The sequence below is a fragment of the Chaetodon trifascialis genome, chromosome 6 (assembly GCF_039877785.1).
Source record: "Chaetodon trifascialis isolate fChaTrf1 chromosome 6, fChaTrf1.hap1, whole genome shotgun sequence".
Classification (NCBI taxonomy): domain Eukaryota; kingdom Metazoa; phylum Chordata; class Actinopteri; order Chaetodontiformes; family Chaetodontidae; genus Chaetodon; species Chaetodon trifascialis.
In genome coordinates this window covers 1,364,434-1,383,563 of record NC_092061.1, presented here as the reverse complement: position 1 = coordinate 1,383,563, position 19,130 = coordinate 1,364,434, and the positions used below count along the sequence as shown (strand labels likewise).

The following is a 19,130-nucleotide window of genomic DNA, read 5'->3' as shown; positions in this document are numbered from 1 at the left end:
ACACATTGAATGAAAGTCAGTGTAGCAGGCTGTGGCCACCGGTGACTGAGATTATCTGCACTCAGTGAAGTTACCTTACAGTGGACGACCACCTGGTGAGACTGCATCAGCAGAGACAAGCTCACACATTGACCAAAGACGGGCAGAAGACATTTGTTGAAGGGGAAGGTAAGAGACATGTCCATTAACGTTAGCCGGGCTCTCACAGACCAAGTATTTCTGGTTAGACAGGTAGGTTAGCTAACTTAGCTAGCCTGATCGACCAGCGTTACTCACTGCTAATTTCTCCTTATCTTTGAATGTTTGTCTAAAACACAGGCGGTGTACCATGAATTTGTTAGCACTGAGCTAAGATACGTGTTTGTGATTACTGTGTCATTTTGTGGGTCTGTGTGAGCTTTTGTGCTAATGCTGCTGCCGGTATTGGTGCTGTTAACGTTAGCATGCTGCTAAGTCACAGATATCATGTTGCATGTCATCAAGACAAGCTGGCTAGCTGCTCTCGCTAGCTAACCTTATGTGGTTAATGTTAAATGTAGAGGGGTTACTTCCGCACAGTAACTGAGTTTGTGCTGCAGCCAAGCAGATACCGAGCCTGTCTGTCTGTGTGTGTGTCTGTCTGTGGGTGTGCAGGACCGGGCTGTGTGTGGCGATGCAGCGGGTCACGGCGCAGCTCCTCGTCGGGCTGGTCGCAGCGGTGCTGTCGCTGCTGGCGGAGCAGTGCTGGGCGGACGGCGGGGGCCCCAGTCTCGCTGAACGGGTAATCTGGGCTGTAAATGCCGGGGGTGAATCACACGTAGACGTGCACGGTATTCACTTCAAAAAGGACCCGTTGGAAGGAAAGCTTGGCAAAGGTGAGTCGACATTATCAGCGGTTAAATGCGTAAATGAGTGCCTCCGGGCTTCACCTGTGAGGGGCTGCAGAGAGTGACATTGTGAAGGTAAAAGCTGCTCCTCAGAGGACCAGACATTTCAGTAGAAACTCCTGCATGCTCTGGCTTCCGCATGTAACCACAAACTAATGAGGAGTCAGCACAGAGGAGCAGCTCCGCCCCTCTCAGCGCGTGGAGGAAGCAGGTGATGATCTGATCACATCCACTGGAGACCCGTTCTCGGTTTTGAGACAGAGATCTGTAATTGCAATTGGTTGGATTTTGCTGCTTTGCTTCATCGAAAACATGCTCAGTTTTTCCAGTGAAGCAGCTGGTTAATGATGGTCCTGTGAGCAAAGCGCCCTGAACCTGACGCTGTTCTCCTCTGTAGCATCTGATTATGGAGTGCGTCTGCCAATACTGCGCTCCAGTCCAGAGGACCAGATCCTGTACCAGACAGAGCGCTACAACGAGGACACCTTCGGATATGACATTCCCATTCGTGAGGAAGGAGACTACATACTAGTAATGAAGTATGCAGAAGTGTACTTCGCCCAGTCGCAGCAGAAGGTATGACGATTAAACACAGAGAAACGTTCTCATGTAGTGTGTGTGTGTGTGTGTGTGTGTGTGTGTGTGTGTGTGTGTGTGTGTGTGTGTGTGTGTGTGTGTGTGTGTGTGTGTGTGTGTGTGTGTGTGTGTGTGAGTGTGTGTTTAATGAAGGTGTCACAGTTTTAAGGGACAATGACTGCACTGAGCGTGTTTTTTAAATGTGTGCTTCATTTAAACTTCTCATGTGCTGACGTACTTCACTGTGTTCAGATCAGACTCACTCTGAAAGGCACTGAATACACATCAGTGCTGATAGCACCATGAGTGTGAGGCTGTGTGTGTGTGTGTGTGTGCGCGTGCGCGCGCGCGCGTGCATGTGCGCGTGTGTGTGGATTAGCCGTTAACCTTCAGGGAATATGTTTGTCCAGGTGTTCGACGTCCGTCTGAACGGCCACGTGGTGGTGAAGGACCTGGACATCTTCGATCGAGTGGGTCACAGCACGGCTCACGATGAGATCGTCCCCTTCTCTATCCGGCGTGGCAAGCTGAGCGTGCAGGGAGAGGTGTCCACCTTCAACGGCAAGCTCACTGTGGAGTTTGTGAAGGTGAGCTGCTTTTATTTGAGTTTTGGAGAAGTTTCTGGGACACGTGGGAGTGCCGTTCGCTTCCTTTAGCACTGATTGCAACAGCCAACAATAGCATTCAGCTGCTCCCTGATTGGTTCATCTTGTTCAAACAGTTTGGTTGAGCGGAACGTAAAGCAGGAGCAGATTGTTCAGAAACGTCGACCGCTGCGATGTCATTCACTGAGCGAGTGCTCTGATCTGAGAAAACGTTGATTTTCTGGTTAGATTTGTTCCTGTTGTGTTGATGTACGGTGATTATAGGTTAGAGAAGCAGAACTGAAAACATGGTATCATGGCAGTCACATTACAACAGTAACAGCAAGAGTTTCATTTATTTCCTTTAGTGTTTTATTATTTTAGGATGACGATGATCAGCAGCGTCGTCATGTAAATAACTGCTCCAGGAACAGTAAGAAGCTGCTTAGCTTAGCATAAAGAGTGGAAACGGCTAACCAGGTTCTGTCCAAAGGTAACAAAAGCACCTGTCAGCACCCAGATAACATGTTATGTCAGGTTTGTTCGGTCTGTGTAAAGACAGTAAGTGGTCGTTTTTACACTTTGGCTTTTGTGCATCAGACAAATGAGACATAATGAAGTTAATAAAAGGATTTTCCTAAATGTGAACCTTTAATATGACGCCTTTCCTCTCAGGCGTGAGCCGTGTGGGGTATGACTTTCATCGTTTGTACAGGAAAGTGGTGCGTGGGACTTATTCAAGCATGAGAGCGACATGTAAAAGCGACAGCACATTTCCATAATGAAGTGAGAGTCTGAAAGGGCTGCTGGCAGCCAGCTGGAGTGTATGAGCCATGCAAATGACTGACATGTGGAGCAGCACTTACCTTTGCTCTGCGGTTCTCACCAAACAGCTCCAGTCTGTGAATCAGCGTCCAGTTTGTCTTCGGTTTACCTGTTTTTCAAGTTGGTCGCCTTCATTTCCATTTCTTGTCGATCTGGTTGCTGCTCGCTGGGGTTTAGGAAGGACCACTGCAACATCTAGAGAGTCGTGCTGTTTAGGTTGGATGACTGTGGAGCCTGTAGTCCGGCTCTAAGTAAACTTTGAGGACCTTGAACGCATCACGTTGATCTGTCGCTGTCTTTGTGACGAGGTCGGTGATTCTGTCCCAGCTCGTCTCACGTCTGTCACCTCCCGCCTGCAGCGGCGGTGCTGTTTGGTAATTGGTTCAAGTGTCACTCCATTTTGTCCAGCATCAACTCCTGCAGCCTCGTGTGTTTGTCGCTTCACCTGTCGTGACTTTTTATTGGCCGTGCGGTGCAGAAATGGATGCTTTCATTTCATCTGCTGCTGTAAAACTTGGTGAAAATACCCACGACTACATTAGGAATACGTTATGTTAAGACGTGTAGTTGTCTACCTGAGAGTGACTCTCAGGTAGAGCTTGTCAGCACTTGTCTTCTCGGCTCGTGGACGTCAGTCAGAGGACTGTTGGTCGTGTAGTTTGGGAGCTGCTCACACACACTGAGGAGCTGCTGCAGGCCGTAGGATGGTGTGTTTTTCTCCTCTGGGTGTTCAGCATTCCCTGAAAGGCCTTCACTTGAAAGATTTTGCCCGTGGGTCTGTAGACCGTGTGGCTGGAGGCTGAATTTGTAGGCCGTCAAACTCCATAGAAGTTGGTCTGCAGTGACCTTTTTCTCCTTTTTATTTTTTCTACGTTACCATGAAGACATGAAAGTGGGACACGCAGGCGTATGTTGTGCACTTCCTGACTGTCCAGTGGAAATCCACCTGCACGCCGTGATAAATTTAGAGTAGAAACGGAGCAGGAAGGCATTTTAATGGCTGCGTGTAGCATCGTGCTAAGCTAAGCGGTTTGGTGTTCAGCTCTCTGCTGCTTCACTGATGTTCTCTGTGTTCCAGGGTTATTACGACAACCCCAAAGTCTGCGCCCTCTATGTGATGAAGGGGACGTTAGAAGGTGAGTCCAGAGTCTGTGCGTTAGCTGCATTCGAACACGTCGCTCAGTCACACGTTAGCATTTAGCACGTATTTGTCGTGTTGACACCTGTGTGATTTGAACTGACCTCGCTCTCCTTTGTCCTCAACAGATGTGCCAAAACTTCAGCCCCACCCCGGCTTGGAGAAGCACGAGGACGAGGACGAGGAAGAGGAGGACAGCGAGGGAGGCGAGGAAGGTGGGAAGAAAAAGGTCCCGGCAGGTTCCAAGTACAGGGTCCAGTCAGGCCCCAGAACGCCGAACCCATACGCAGCCGACAACAGCAGCCTAATGTTTCCCATCCTGGTGGCGTTTGGGGTGTTCATCCCAACGCTGTTCTGCCTCTGCCGGCTGTGAGCCGCCGCCGCCGCCGAGACGTCGAACAGACAGGACTATGAAGAGAGGGGGAGGGAGGGGGAGGGGGGGGTCCAGGTGACAACAGCAGCACAGGTAAAAGCATTATGACAGAGGACAAAAAGACACAATAACTTTTCAGGAAGCCGCAGGCGACGAAGCAAGCGCCGCCGAGGAGGGACGAGGACACGAGGACGAGAGTGCTGCGCTTCTCTGTGAATGTGTTCGCATCCACCTCTGATGAACTATGTCAGTCATTTCCACCCAGAGGCCGGCCGCCGTTTCCACGGCCGGTCCTTCCAGTTCCAGCAGCTGCTCAGGAGCGATTGGTCGAAACTAAAAGCCTTGTTTTCTACTGGCTGTAGCATGGAGGCGCCCTCTGTTTGGCGTCCGCGCTCAGCGTCTGGTCGGATGCGCTCCCTTCTGATTGGACACGGTGCTCTTTAGAAATTGGTCAGATAGAACAGAACGTCAGACGGGTGGTGGAGATGCAGTTGCCATTTTTTTCTCACATTTCGTGTCTTTCCGCTCGGCTGTAGCTCATCCTGTCGACGTGCCATCGTCTACTTGCCATAGAAGAAGAAAGTGATCTGTGTGGAACCAGCTGCCGTCTGATCAGTCTGCCTTTACATGAATTCTATTGGTTGGTTTTGTGTGGCGATGCATGATAGGCGAGTTTGCGTTCTCCCACCAAATACTGATTCAGGGCCATGAAAGTGTCCTCAGAGTCCTTTCTTTGATCCATTTGAAGCTGACAGAGGAGAGCGATGAACCTCTACCAGCTCCTCTCAGTAACGACGCCACAGCTGTTAGCTTCAGCCGCTAACAGCCGGTCAGGACCTCTGCTCCATCGTTTGCCTTTTCTATCCATCACTCATGCATGTCTGCCTTTTTGTTTCACCAAAGAATGTCTTTTTTAGTTTGTCACCCGGCGGCCTGTCCGTGGTTCTGTGATGCGTTTGTGGCCCATGGTTGAAATCGGTGTTCTGTCACAAACGCGTGTTTGACGCTGGCGGGCCGTGAGCTTCAGCCCTTTGTGTTACCTGAAGCTGAGCGTCGCGGTGTCGTTTGGTCCGTCCCGCAGCTCGTCCACCTGCAGCGACACGCCGGGACGGTCTTTGTCCTTTAAATGAGCCTTCTGTTACTGTCCTTCAGCCTCTCGCGCACACCGAACCGTTTTGTCCGTTTTGAAGCTGCTTGTTCTGAGCTTCGCCTCGATTGAACAAACTGGGGACAAATTTTTGTCTTTGAGCCTTTTTTCCTCTTTGTGTTCGAGTCTCCTCTTCTGGACGATGACTCTCTTTCCTGCTTCCACGCGGCTGAAAAGCAGCTTTGTTCCTCAGTTTCGTGAGTCGTGTCGTGAACCCTCCTGTTTATGTATCTGGTTACGTCCCTTAAGTGCTGAGCTCGACTCCAAGGACGATTTTGTAACTCGGCCTGTTTCACTAATGCATCTTAAACGTCCCCCGACCCCCCACCACCAGTATTGCTGTTGCCATATGCAGTGCTTGAAAATCGGTTAATAATTCAGGTGCTGTGGATCCTTCCTCTCGATTCCCCTCCCCGCTGTGATCGATGCTGGGCGGGAAGCTCGTGCCAGAAAAAATTCAGTCAGTTGGTCGATTTTGTGGGTTTTCTTGCTTTTCTTTCTTTTATTTTTTTAAGTTGTTAACTCATGTTTAAGACCATATAGGCACCTTTGTTCTCCTCTGAAAAGATGCAGAAAGTTCATTTAATTCAGCGCCAAAGTCAGCGTCTCCTGTCCCTCTGTCCGTCTTCACAGCTGCGTCTGTATATAAGGTACAAGGCCGCGCCGTCGCGGCGTGGCTCGTTCTGTCCTCATCACTTCTGTGCTGTGGCCGAGGTGTTCGGGTGTTTTTACTTTTCTCCTGAGGAAGACGTCGTGGCCTTTCTTCTGGGGAGGAAGGGCCGATGGTACAGAGTATAAAAGGTTTTAGCGGGCAGCCAGACGAGCTGACTGTCAGTCAAATAAATGAGATTATGTCTGAAAATGTGGGATCTTCCATTCTGTTGTGTCTAATTTAAAGCAGCGGGCCGATCGGGAGGTGTTTTAGAAAACGCTTGGATTTGTGTGTTTGAATTTTTTCCTCAGGATCTGTTTTGAGTTTTTAAAAGGTGATATTTTATTGGTGTGACATTTTGCACTGCCTCATGTATTTTAAATCGTCTGTGTGTGTGTGCGTGTGTGTCTTTGTTGCCTTGAATTATTGAATACATTGTGCTTTACCATCGCCCGCCTTCAGGTTGCTCTTTGTTGGCTCGTTCAGATCAGCCTTTTTGTTCCCTCTCTGTCAAACAGCCGTCAGGGGCAGATCTTCATTCCACGCAGAGTTAATATCCAGCACAGCCAATCAGAAACCAGCTGAGCGGCGTCTGCCCGGCACTCATTCGCACCGTCTGTTCCCTCATGTGTTCACCTCCGCCAGCCGTTTTCACGCTCAGATGACTGAGTGAACTGAGTGGAATGAAGATCAGCTCTGATGCCGTTTCTTTTCTCCACATGAGAACCAAAGATTTGCCGTCTTTCCATCAGATCAAACACGGTGTCTTTAACGTGACGCTTCTGTCCCGGGGAGGCGAACACGTCTCGCCATCACACCCCCCCACGACGCCCAGCCCCACCCGAAAAGTCATTTTAATTACTGTAATTACTGTAAATTTGTTTGATGACCATTTTCGTCGCTTCCTCTCCTCGTTTCTCGTTTTCAAAGCAACTGAACGTGTGAATTTAAACTGAGACGAATTCAACAGCGAGACGCCGTCCGGGCAGCGGGCCGCACACACGACGCCGAGGCCCGCCAGCGGCCCGAGCGCTTCAATACGAGTCCTACTGTACAGACAACACGTCGGATAAAGAAGTGGCCCCTGGGGGCCGCAGGCAGCAGCAGGTGGACTGAGAGTCGTGTTGGTGATCTTTCTCAGATGTTTCAAATATCTGCAAAATGGGAAATGCTGATAAATGCTGTCTCTTTTTAATAAATGTGCTATTTTATCAGAATGTGTTGCTGCTGTTCTTCACCTCCATCGCCGGCTTTGTCCGTCCTCACTGTGACGGGTTTCAACCCTGAACACCTGAAACGTGTGATAAACGTGGAGCTGGGTTCAGCCGGGTCGCGGCACATGTGCAGGCCCTCTGCTTAGCCAGGTGTTGTTTTTCCCACCGACTGTGAAAGCCTCTTTAAACAGAAACACGTCTCAGAGGTGAAACAGAGGGACACAGCTGAACAGAGTGGACAGGCGGCCACACGCCTCGCTTTAATAAACGACTCATAAAGTTACAGTATCTCATATTCACTATTTACACACCAATATATATTTAGCAGAAAGAAAACATTCATAAATTAATAGATTTGACGTTGAAGTGCATCATTTCCTCTGAGCTTTGAGACGGCGGATGAATGGGCGGGTGAAATGTGTCCATGCGGCGCCCGGTCCAGACCTCACCTGTGGTACAGAGCCATGAAAGGTGTGTGCGACAGGTGAACTCCGCCGGTTCCACAGGGGACGGCGGATCCAGCCCGCCTGCAGCCCAGCACCAGGCCCAGCTCCGCAGCAGGCAGCGTGTCGGCTACCCCACCCCCCCACACGTCGCCAGCGGTGTCCTGCAGAGCCCCTGAGGCGGGCTTTCCTCCTGGTGGATCCCCCCTGGAAGAAAACCCCGCCCGCCGCATGTTCACCAAGGCGGGACCCCCTCCAGCACCACCCGCCGCCTCCTGCAGACTCTGGAACAGGAACAGCAGATCCACTCTGAGCTCCACCGTGTCGCCCCGTGACCACGAACTGAACCTGAAGGAAGAGAGACACCAGGTTTACAACCAGGCCCGAGACCCCCAGAGACCCCGACACCCCCAGCCTGCAGGAGGCTTTGACTGACATGAAGCTTTTGGGTGTTACCTTGTAGGAAGGTCACGCTTTGCCATGGATGAAATCACAGGGTGGATCTCCAGATGCTGGGGGTTGGACAGCTGGAGGTGGAGCTCTGCGCTCTTCACTGTCAGTGATAAAATCTCCCTGGAGAGGAGAAACTCCACATCTGCATCTGAGGAGGAGGAGGAAGAGGAGGAGGAAGAGGAGGAGGAAGAGGAGGAGAAGAGTCTGTCACAGAGGAGAACATGAACTCATGTCAGGACCCGCTCTGATGTTCACCCTGAACGCCTCGTTACCGTGGCAGCAGGCTGAGGCTCATTGGTATGTAGATGAGCTGATCCTGAGCAGCTGCTTTAATGAACAGCTCAGGACAGTCCTGCAGCTTCATGCTGCTCATCACGCACTCGTTCACCTCCATGAATATTCACCTGATGAGCTTCAGGGGGGTCGTGCACGTTTCTATCTCCTAAAGTCATTTTTGGTTGGTAAATATTATCTTTGCAAGCTGACGTCTGTCTGCGTGGTCAGACACCTGAACGCCACGCTGACGTCATCACCTGAATCAGTGAATCTGGTGATGAACATTTTCACGCTGCTCTCTCTGACGTGGTGCATGTCAAACAGCAGGCTGGGTGGTGGAGGTCTGGGCCTTCACTTCAGCTGCTGCTCACATTATGATGAGCTGAGCTGCTTTTAGCGGATTAACGCGGAAAATAAACGTGCTGTCCAGTTTTCTGTGGAGCTCTGCAGCCCATCAGGACCAAACATCATAACCGTCACCTTCAGCTCACCAGTCAGAGAAAAGCACGTGTCTGAGCGGGATCTGCTGTGTCTTACCTCCTCTCAGGCGGCCTTGTATCCCTTTGACGCTCCCGCAGCTCAGGCCCTGCTGACAGCAGCGGTAAACCCGCCGGACGAAGCTGAAAAGAGACTTTCCGGGGAACACCGGGCCGCGCGAGGCTCTCGGGGAAAAGGGCCGAACGCGGAGCTGCAGCAGGGTCGCGTCCTCCTCTGCAGCTCCTCGTGTGTTCTCCTGCCAAGGTGCCGCCAGCTCCGCGCACCGCTCCCGGTGCGCGTCCGTGATCCCGCGCCTCCACCGCGTCAGCGCGTCCGTGCGTAAAGTTGATCCGGAGGATTCCGCGGCAGGTTTGGACGACTGCGTCAGAAATCCCAGCGTGTCTGCCGCGCGACCAAGTACTCCACTGTCACGTGTCATCACTGAGAGAAGAAACAGAGCAATCCACGTCCAGCGCGCGGCGGCCATGGTGGTGTTTCTAAGCCGAGGCCTGTGGATCTTCACCGATGAAAACATTGAGCTTCTCCGCGGTGCAGCTCTCCAAAGTGTCCGTCCGGCGGCTCTGACCCGCCTGCTATATACCCCGCTGACAATGGGCACATCTCAGCACTTAGAATTTGAATCCTGACCCTCCTCACAGACCCTGCCCCTCTTTTTGTTCGTGCCTTTAACCACCCATTTACCCCCCACTGCTTTCTTTTAATGCGCGTGCATAATGAGGCGCCCCGAAGAGCGCCGACCCCGTCCATTCACATTCAGCTGCTCTTAGCTAATGACTCTAATGACTCCAGATCTGGATCATCAACAGCGAGCCTATTTACGACACAGAAACATTGAGACACAACGTGAATAAAAACATGTTATGAGCATGTTTGGCTTTTCAAACAGCCCCGCGCGCGTCCTGCGCGCGCCCTGCAGGCCCGCTGGAGCCATTCTCAAACATTAAGGCCGAGGTGGGAAACAATGGGGCCGGCCTGCAGGGTCACTCACAGGCCGCTGAGGGCTCTCACAAGGCCGTGCAGCCCCCGTGGTCTGAAACAAGCATTCACAAAAGACTCAAGGCTCAGAGGATCATGTGTTCATTTAATTCCCACCAGCAAATCACAGCGCGTCTCTGCTCTGCATTATAATACACATCTTTTTAATAAATGACACTTTGAGGGGAATAAACAGCAGATCTGACAGCCGAGCAGTTAAATGACACTTTTCACCAAAGAGAGGATTTGAAATAAATAGACTATTAGAAATGTGTGTTAGAAAGCAGCAGTTTGGCAGAATGTGCAGCAAAGAAAAGCATGAATCTGTACAAATACACTCAGTTAAAGAGCAGAAAGATTTTACATGGCTGTCATCTAAAGTTCCTGCTGAGTGAAGCAGAATTATGAGATTCGCTGCGTTGGAGACGTGACTGAAGGGAAACAAGTGAAAAGAAAAGGCTGTAAAATCTGTTGTAGATACAGAAGGTAAAGAGTTTTAGCATAACAGGAATAAAACGTGGACGAAATGTCCTCAAACAGACTGAAACATGTGGACTAGGACTAAAAGCTCACTGTAACAGAACCTGCTCTGCCTCCTTCAGGTTTCATCCAGCAGGTAAACACAGCAGCTGCTACAGGACGCTTTGAGCCGTGCGCTCACATTTCCCCTGCTGGTTACTCTCAGGGCGCCTCCTGCGGGCTCGGCCGCCGCGCTCACAGCAGGTTGACGCCGTGCTTCAGCAGCCTGTGCCGGGCCTTGCTGGGCAGAGAGAACGCGCTGTCCTGGTGGTTCGGGATGCCCGAGTTCCTCAGCGAGCCGCCGTGCTGCTGGAAGTAAGTCTCCTGAGCCACGCTGCGGGTCCCGTATACGGCGGCTCCAGCGCTCCTGCAGAGAAGACGTCCCATGAATCGACATGTCAACATTTTCCAGAAGGACACGCAGAGAAAAGAGTGGAACCACAAGAAACATCACGACAGAGCTGCAGTAAACCTGAGTGTGATCGATGCGAGTGGAGGAGCAGCGTGGTGGGACGTGATGATAAACAGGACCAACTGACAGATCCAGCCCCCCACCCCCGACTCCCACTGCTGTGAAATGACGAGAAACCCCCCAACCACCAGCAGCACCACGTCACTGCCGTGCTGACCTGATAATAGCCTCCTGCAGAGTTCCAGTGTCACAGAAATGCGAGTGGAGAAGTGATGCGGCTCTCACAAAAGGACGCTCCGGGGCTCCCCCTGGTCGAGCAGACAGGTTGGCTGCAGAGACACACAATGAGAAGAGGCTCTGTACCACAGCGGCGCATTAACCTGCCGCACAAAGGAATGCTGATCACAGGCTCGCTAATTAGCCGTTAGCTCATGCAAAGACAAATATAAACTAGCAAACCCCCCCGCTGTGCCCAGGTAGAGATGGAGGGCAGAAGAGCGTGTACTCACTCTAGAAGGAGAGTGAAAGCTGGGAAACTGGAAGAGACAGAAAGTTCAGAAATGTGAGAAAAAAGGAAGCAGAGCGAGCAGAGATGAGCTCAGAGAGCCAGAGGGAAAGATGGCGGAACCTCACCTGTCAGAGTGCTCTGCACGCAGTCAAAATGGGCAAAGACGTAGGGTCCCGGAGCTCCGGGGGCCACCGGAGAGATGGTCCTCAAATGGGCCTCCAGTCCATTGAGTGACGCCAGGCTGCTGTGATACTGCACACAAACCACAGAAGAAGAAGAGCTGACAGAGGCTTTATGATGGAGTGGACGGTCTGCACTCACAGAGTTTCAGAAATGACAGAAGTGACCGTGATCAGCTGTTTCTCACCACTTCCTCCATAGACGCCGTGTCAGTCAGGAAGTGAGGCTCCACCAGCAGAGCCAGGACCAGGCCCTTCACCCGGTGCATGTACAGCCTCATGGGGACCAGCGGACTGTCCTCAAGGGCGCCGCAGCACAGAGGAGGGGCTCCACGCTCTGCTGCGTGTCCTCCCCTGCTGGACCCGTCCAACTCAGGTCCAGCCCCTCTGAAGTCAAACACTGTCCCGCACGCCGTCTCTCCTCCATTCAGATGGGACTTGTCTTCAAAGCCGGACGCGTCTCCTTCGTTAAGCATCTGACTCTCTGCGTCTCCGTGGCTGTGAAAACTGTGATAACACGCCTCCTGCAGCGCCTCCTGCAGCGCCTCCTCCTCCGCTTCGTGTCTTCCGTTTGAGAGAGGAGGCTCGGGCGGATCGGCGCTGCTCTGCGGTGGGAGTGGACTGAACGCGGAGCTGTCCGTCTCCTTCAGCGGAGACGGGGAGGAACCTGGGTCGGATGGGTCGGACTCAGAGGACGGCATGTCGGACAACGTCCTGGACAGGCGGGTCTTCGCTGGGGTAGTGTCTTTGAGGGGGGTCGACTGGAAACTGGAGGGTAAAAACAGTTTGAGATGTTGCACAAACATCCTGTTTGTAGGTGTTTGTGTGAATGAAATATCTTCAGTAAACAAAGCGGCTGAGGCGCAGGAGGCGGAGACGCTACCTGAAGTCTGTGTCGACGGGGACGGACTGCAGGTGCTGAAGCTCAGACACGGTCAGGAACACGGTGGTGGAGGTGACGGCGCCGCCCAACGAGCTGGAGCTGCTCTGTCCGCTGGACCTCTGGACCTGCGTCAGCGTTGAAGCAGCAGCGTGTGTTAAAGGAAAAGATGTCTGCACTGTGAGCATGTAGCTGGTTAGCTTAGCCTAGCACACACAGTGGAGACAGAGGGAACAGCTAGCATCCAAAGCTAACAGGCTGCATCAGCTCCAGAGAATGAATCCACAACATCGCCCCCAAAAGACCGCCGCTCTCACACTTTGGTTTGTGCTAAGCTAAGCTAACAAGTTGTTACCACCATCCTCCAGACGGACACATGACGTGTGTGTGAAGGCTTTTAAAGGCTTCAGAGAAACTTCTCACCAAAATAAAAGTTCTGTTATTCTCAGTATTTACTTTAAAGTGTTACTTTAAAGATTAAAGTGAGATGATAAAAAATGACAGCTTGCTGGTTTCAGATTCAGGACGGCTCTGCGTCCTCTGTCATGTCCTACCTTTGTGTAAGTTTCACTCTCATGAACCATCACCTTCATTGTGAGCTCAGGAAACATCTGCGTGCTCACAACTCTGCAGGGAAAAGGCAGAAACGTCAGATTTCCACACCTGTTACTCTCAGAAAGCGTTGAAAAGCGTCAGCTCACCTTCCTCTGAACAGGATGCAGCCTGCCAACACTAGAGGGCAGCGCTGACACGCCTGAAGGATGAGGGCGGCTTTGAGCAGCAGAAGTGGGTCAACCTGAAGAAGACAACAGCAAAAGCTTCAGTTCATGTAAAAAAGACATGAGCTGAGCGGAGACACGTCCACGCTTCACAGAGGAAGAACTCCAGCAGCTCAGCACACACACACACTCTGAATGACGGTGTGTGACGTCTCTAAGGTGTTATGTATCCAACAGGCCAGAAGTGTGTGTGTGTGTGTGTGTGTGTGTGTGTGTGTGTGTGTGTGTGTGTGTGTGTGTGTGTGTGTGTGTGTGTGTGTGTGCGCGCTGTGAGGACTTACACAACACCACAGGACATTGACACACACTCACATCCTGTCTGAGAAAGCAGAAGTGTGACGAGCGGCTGTACGTACGTTGGTGGAGTCAATGGTCCTCAAGCAGCTGAAGATGTGGTGGAGGTCCGAGGACCCCGACTGCAGGTGCGACAGGTACTGAGCCCATCGAGCGGCCAGAGCCTCCGGACTGTTCAGCTGCAGCACAGTTCAAAGTACAACAAGCAGCTTTTAGAAACGTTCAAATGACAGAAAATGGTGTCCGGTGAGTCCGCTCAGAATTGTTGGTTTCTTTGTAGATAAAAGAGCTTGGTCTGTACCAACTCTATATGGAAAGTGTCCTGAGACAACTTCTGTTGTGATTTGGCGCTATACAAATAAAATTGAATTGAATTGAAATTGAATTGAATTGAATTGAATTGAATTGAATTGAATCAGAGCACCTCTGACCTGGTAGCTCTGTCGGACGGAGCCGTTGTAGAAGCAGAAGAGGTTTATGAGCTGATCCAGGAGCTGGCAGACGCTGACGGTGGGGACCTCCGCCGAGCAGCCCAGAGCCTGCGAGGACAAACCAGAAGACATCCAGAAAACGGCAGGCTGAGACTCACGGAGGACAAAGACAAGTCCTGAGAAGCTCGCTCACCCAGAAGAAGTCGTCCTTCATGCGGATCGCAAACTTGTTGCGGCGAAGCTTCAGGACGCGGACAGGTGAGAAGGAGAGTTCAGAGACGCAGCGGCAGACGCCTGCCAGCTGACCGCAGAGCAGCTCCTGTCTGTCCAAAGGGGTCTGACAGAGGACACATGACATGAACACACAGGAATCACAACCAAACCAACACGAAGACACGACGACTGCACGGAGCGTTGGACACCTGTTCAGGGTAGAAGTAGCAGATCCCCTCTCTAGTCGGATCGCCTTCTTCTCTGACTTTGGATCCATCGTAGAGGAAGAAATACGTGCACCTGCAAGACAAACACACACAAACATGTCCTCATGCTGCGTTTAGTGACGTGGAAGCAAACACGGCTGCAGGCTGCTGCTTCATTCCATCACTGTGGACCCTGAAGGCAGCACGCCGTGCACGTCCGGGTTCCTGCACAAACACTGATGTTTGGTTTGCGACCACAGGGAGCATCACTCAGAGGGTGGAGGTGTCCTCCATCCTGCAGGCTGCAGCTCGACGGGGACCGGGTCTAAGCTCGTCTTACCTTCTTGAGTCCGGCAGCAGAAGCTCAGCCATCACCGACACGAAGCCCAGACAGAGCCAAGTGCTCCGCAGTCATCGGTTATCTGGAGTCCGTGCAAATATCCGAGCACCAGGCTGAAGACGGGAGCGTTTCAGGTGTTAGACGGGTCCCAACCACCGCGGATCAGCCGCTCACTCCGCTGAGTTAATGCGGAGGTCTGGACTCTGTTTTCAGCCCCTGTTTGGCTTCTGCTCGTCAGTCTGACGGCGAGGAATGCAGGTCAGTCACACGCAGTGGAAGTCATGTGAAAGTACGGCGAGCGCGCAGGGACAAACTGGCGCAGAGCGGCTCGGCCAGGCGCGCTTAAAGAGGAAGAAACGTTCACGGTTTTAAACCGCTCTGACATTATGAGCCCTGATCGGTCCGTTAAGTGTAATCAGCTGTTTTTCTGATATTACTGAAGCTGATAATCATCACATTTTAAATCCTAACATTCACAAAAACCCGCGTTTATCTTTGAAATGTGGAAGAAGTGTAACGTAGTATACAACGGAAGTCCCTGGAGGGGACAGACGGTTGTGACCACAGATTTGACATTTGTCCCCTGAAAGCTGTGAATCTGTCTGTGACTCAGAGTTAAGATGAAGGTCAGATTGATGAGAATAGATTCCAATCAGCATGTGATCAGCCTCTGATTGGCTCCGATCAGCTGATTGAAGTGAGACTGCGGTGAGAGAAACATGTGGACCAACGTCACCTCTCCTGTTTGAATTCAGATTTATTAAAAAGAATTGATCTTAGAGGGATTAATTAACACTTTTTTACTCTGTTTAAAGTCATTTCATCTTCGGAGATGTCACGTGATCGTACATTTTCTGCATTTGGCGCCATGAATGAAGATAAATGAGTCTTTCCTGCAGCCCCCCTTCAAGCGGTGATGAATCTCTTTATCGACGCTCGATTCATTTGGCCTTCAGAGGTGGACCGTGAGCGCGCGCTGGCCAATGGCTGCTCGAGGCTCGATCAAAGTGGAATCAGCTGCTCAGGAGGAAGATCTGCGGATCTGTCTCTGCGGGTCTGAAGTCCGGATTCAGGTTTATGTCCTGGACGGACTTTGAGTCGCAGGAAGGAAAATGTGTTCCCAATAAACAGTCCGACATTTTCACTGCGACCACAGTTCCGGATCAGACAGGAAGCAGCGCGCAGCCCGGGGGACTCAGATCCGGATCCTGACGCGCTCCTGAGATCAGTTCTGCTGCTTTCAGACACAAACTCACGTTTCATCATAATTATTGAGTATTTTATTATTATTGTTGTTTCCAAGAGCTTTGAGAGACATTATCGAGTTCACGTCACAGATGGTTAAACTGAATCTGACAAAACAAGAATAAACAAAAACAGCGCTCATTGATGATTATGACATCACATTCCTCATCAGCTGTCCTGATAAAAGCACACTGATCAGATTATGAGACAACTGAAAAAAAAAAAAAAAGATTTTAAAATGAAATGAACCAAAGGCGTGCTGAGGAGGAGGAGGGGCGGGGTTCAGTGAGGATGAATCACTGGCTTTGAGTCAGAGCGTAACTGAAGCAGCCTCTGCTCAGTTTCAGCTTCCTGTGTTTCCACGTCGTGTTAAATGTTTGAGCAGTGACGTGAGGCCGGACACACCTGACCTCAGCCCACCGGAGCACCTGTTTGACTCTCTGCAGACCAGACTCCATGAAAAAGCCTCTGAAATAAGGAGAGGCGAACACGGCGGCAGTGATTTACAGACAGATATGAAATGTGCAGAGTGTTCACATGCAGCGACGCTCCGTCACTGCTCGTCTGAAGCTGAAGACATCGATCGCTTCCTTCTTTCACTTCAGATCCAGCCTTCTGAACACCAGCACGGCCAAACTGTGACTCGTGATGGAGGAATCCTCCTGAAGCAAAGAGGCTGCGCAGCTGCTCCTCATACAGGCCTTCCTCCCTGACCCCCACCTGAACCCTCGCTGGGCCTCAGCTGGCCTCAGGGGTCCCTCAGAGACCAGGACAGGACTGAAGTGAGCTCTGAGCGGTGTGACTGCAGCCACACAGAGCAGAAAGGCTCCGCCACACGTCTGACGCCATGACAGCGACCTCCCCGACCCACACACACCTGTGCAGGTGTGCTGCAGTAAAGGCAACATAGGAGTTCATATGACTGAATGAAGTGAGATATTACAACCGTGTGACCTTCAATGAATCAAATATTGCCTGAAGCTTGTAGGACAGCAGTTCTCTCTGCGGTCACATCAGCTGTTTGTCCAGTAATAAAATTTCTTTCTCCAGCTTCCTCATCTTCAGAGCTCTGAACGCCATCTGCTGGTCGCGGTTCTCCATCTCCTTCCTGAGGTAGCAGCAGTACAGAGCTCTGATGTCCTCCGTCTGCCTCTGCAAGAGAAAGTCAACATGTGCTCACGCTGATCTGATTCTGCGTCGTTACCACAGCCCGTCAGGGACACCTGAGCTCACCTCTGCTCCTCTGACGCCGGACGCTGTGCACGTGGAGTTTGGCCTCTCCTGGAAGCTGCTGCTGTGCACGTCCTGCAAAAGGTTCACAAGTCTGAGTCTGAAACGTCTGAACTGTGTGGAATACAAACACGATGCAGTCGCTTCCAATCAAACTGTGAGTTCATGTGTTCATCTCCTTCATCCTTCATGTGTTCACAAAGTGGTGAACTCGCTCCATCGTCTATGAACCACTGAGCCTTTCCAGGACGCCCCTTTCATACCGATCACGATCCTCTCACCTGTTACCACTGAGCCTGTTTACCTGTGGAATGATCAAACAGGTGTTTCTGGAGCGTTCCATCTTTCAGGCTGTGAAACGTGTCGCTGCATCAGATTCACAATAAGAGACATTTACAGAAATCAATTAAGCTGATGAGGAGAAACGGTAAAGCTGTTCTCAGGTCAGTTTGTGTCAGACAGGATCAGATCAGGTGATCACTTCTTGTTTGATTTAGCTTTTAATTGTTTTTTTGGATTGTGGTTCTTCATGATTGAATAAAAATGCTTCGTTAAACCTGTTTAGAAGCACTCACCCCCTCAAAATGAGTGTCGCTGACGTCCGTCTCGTCGCTGCTCAGGCTCTCCGGCTCGGTCTTTGTTGCGGGCAGGAGGAGGACGGGGTGGCCTGAGACTGTAGTGATGGAGCCAACACTGAGTCAGACCACGGGACATTCCTGACGGGTTCGAGTCTCAGAGATGAAGCTCACCTACCGCTGATGAAGGAGCTGTCGGAGCCGGTCAGCGGCTCGATGCAGGCGCCTCCGGGGAGCACCTCCACCCTCAGCCCGCTGCCTTTGTGCTGCTGCAGGTCGTCCTCCGCAGAGGTCAGCGAGCCCTCGTTCCTCATCGCCTCCACCCTCCTTCTTTTTGCTGCACAGACAGATTTGACAGGTGAATCACTCACCTGGACGTGACATCATCAAACGCTGACTTGCACTGACGCGCTTACCTGATTGCACTATGTTTTTATGTTTGACCTTCACTTGCTGCCACGTCCTGTTGTAGCCGCTGTCCGACAACCTGGAAAGTCATGAATCAAGGATGTTAGTGTGAGGCGCTGATGGCGAACATCAGAGCGACTCGTGTGTGAATCATCTGCTTACGCGTTTATCCTATCAGCGATCCTCTGCCAGGCTTCCTCTCGGAGCTTGGAGGCGCTGGTCGTGTTGGACTTGGCTGTCAGTATCTCTCTTTCCTCCTCATACAACTTCAAAATGAGTTCCTGCTCTTTAGAGCTGAAGTAATGGGCCCTCTCGTGTTTCTTCATCATGTGGAACTCTAAGAAAACACAACAGAATGTAAATCAGTCAAAAGTAAAAAAAAAATATGATGACTTATTCAAAATTTCTTTTGTTTACTGTGTTTAGAGATTTTGTGGAGGTCTCACCTCTGTCTGCGTTCATGAGCTGTGATCGACGTTTCGGAGCGCGATTGCTCTCCCCTTCCGGTCGGAGCGGGTGCGCGCAGTTATCCGAGATGTTTCAATGCCAGATTTATTAATCAAATCTGAGACAAATCGAGCCGAGCTTGATCGATTCCGCGGGTAGTCACGGCTCGCGCCTTGTTAGCGATACCTGTGCGCGCGACGGGAAGGTGGTGGAGGACATGCGGCGTCATGAAGCTAGAAAACAGCGAGCTTTGTTAACCCTGGATTTTCTAATTCGGCTTAAGGCGCGTTCACGTGAAAGAGGCGGAGTCTGCGACAAAGAGTCACGTGAGGCGGACATCAGCCGGATCGTATTAAGCCCTGTTCACGCGCAGATGACTGAATCACTCTGTGTATTCACAGGTGAAGACACACCTGAACAGAGCCGTGAAACATACCTGCAGCC

At 51.3% G+C, this 19,130-nt stretch overlaps 4 protein-coding genes across 6 annotated transcripts; 1 reads left to right on the top strand and 3 right to left on the bottom strand.

The window, feature by feature from the left end:
- mlec (malectin) lies at positions 1 to 7,376 on the top strand. Its single transcript, XM_070965446.1, has 6 exons — positions 1 to 168; positions 634 to 854; positions 1,264 to 1,442; positions 1,853 to 2,029; positions 3,930 to 3,987; positions 4,118 to 7,376. Exons 2-6 carry the CDS (start codon positions 653 to 655, stop codon positions 4,360 to 4,362), a joined length of 861 nt encoding a protein of 286 aa, XP_070821547.1. The 5' UTR covers positions 1 to 168; positions 634 to 652; the 3' UTR covers positions 4,363 to 7,376.
- A 229-nt stretch (positions 7,377 to 7,605) lies between these two features.
- On the bottom strand, positions 7,606 to 9,817 carry LOC139332522 (uncharacterized). Its single transcript, XM_070964527.1, has 3 exons — positions 9,085 to 9,817; positions 8,275 to 8,419; positions 7,606 to 8,166 (listed from the first exon to the last, which is right to left on the bottom strand). The coding sequence occupies exons 1-3, from the start codon at positions 9,557 to 9,559 to the stop codon at positions 7,821 to 7,823; spliced, it is 966 nt and encodes a 321-aa protein (XP_070820628.1). The 5' UTR covers positions 9,560 to 9,817; the 3' UTR covers positions 7,606 to 7,820.
- A 290-nt stretch (positions 9,818 to 10,107) lies between these two features.
- hps4 (HPS4 biogenesis of lysosomal organelles complex 3 subunit 2) lies at positions 10,108 to 15,101 on the bottom strand. 3 transcript variants are annotated; one of them, XR_011602291.1, is made up of 13 exons: positions 14,782 to 15,101; positions 14,445 to 14,535; positions 14,216 to 14,359; positions 14,023 to 14,130; positions 13,654 to 13,770; positions 13,220 to 13,314; positions 13,073 to 13,145; positions 12,522 to 12,646; positions 11,827 to 12,406; positions 11,585 to 11,711; positions 11,461 to 11,487; positions 11,169 to 11,280; positions 10,108 to 10,906 (listed from the first exon to the last, which is right to left on the bottom strand). XR_011602291.1 is itself a non-coding variant. In XM_070964525.1 (12 exons), exons 1-12 carry the CDS (start codon positions 14,811 to 14,813, stop codon positions 10,735 to 10,737), a joined length of 1,776 nt encoding a protein of 591 aa, XP_070820626.1. In that variant the 5' UTR covers positions 14,814 to 15,101; the 3' UTR covers positions 10,108 to 10,734. The 3 variants fall into 3 exon arrangements, 2 of the variants coding, with proteins under 2 accessions (XP_070820626.1, XP_070820627.1); XM_070964525.1 differs by lacking the exon at positions 11,461 to 11,487; XM_070964526.1 differs by lacking the exons at positions 10,108 to 10,906; positions 11,169 to 11,280 and having other exon boundaries at positions 11,337 to 11,487.
- A 940-nt stretch (positions 15,102 to 16,041) lies between these two features.
- On the bottom strand, positions 16,042 to 18,990 carry LOC139332520 (uncharacterized). The gene is made up of 7 exons (XM_070964524.1): positions 18,686 to 18,990; positions 18,402 to 18,576; positions 18,248 to 18,318; positions 18,010 to 18,168; positions 17,832 to 17,929; positions 17,260 to 17,331; positions 16,042 to 17,178 (listed from the first exon to the last, which is right to left on the bottom strand). The coding sequence occupies exons 1-7, from the start codon at positions 18,699 to 18,701 to the stop codon at positions 17,035 to 17,037; spliced, it is 735 nt and encodes a 244-aa protein (XP_070820625.1). The 5' UTR covers positions 18,702 to 18,990; the 3' UTR covers positions 16,042 to 17,034.
- Positions 18,991 to 19,130: the final 140 nt, after the last annotated feature.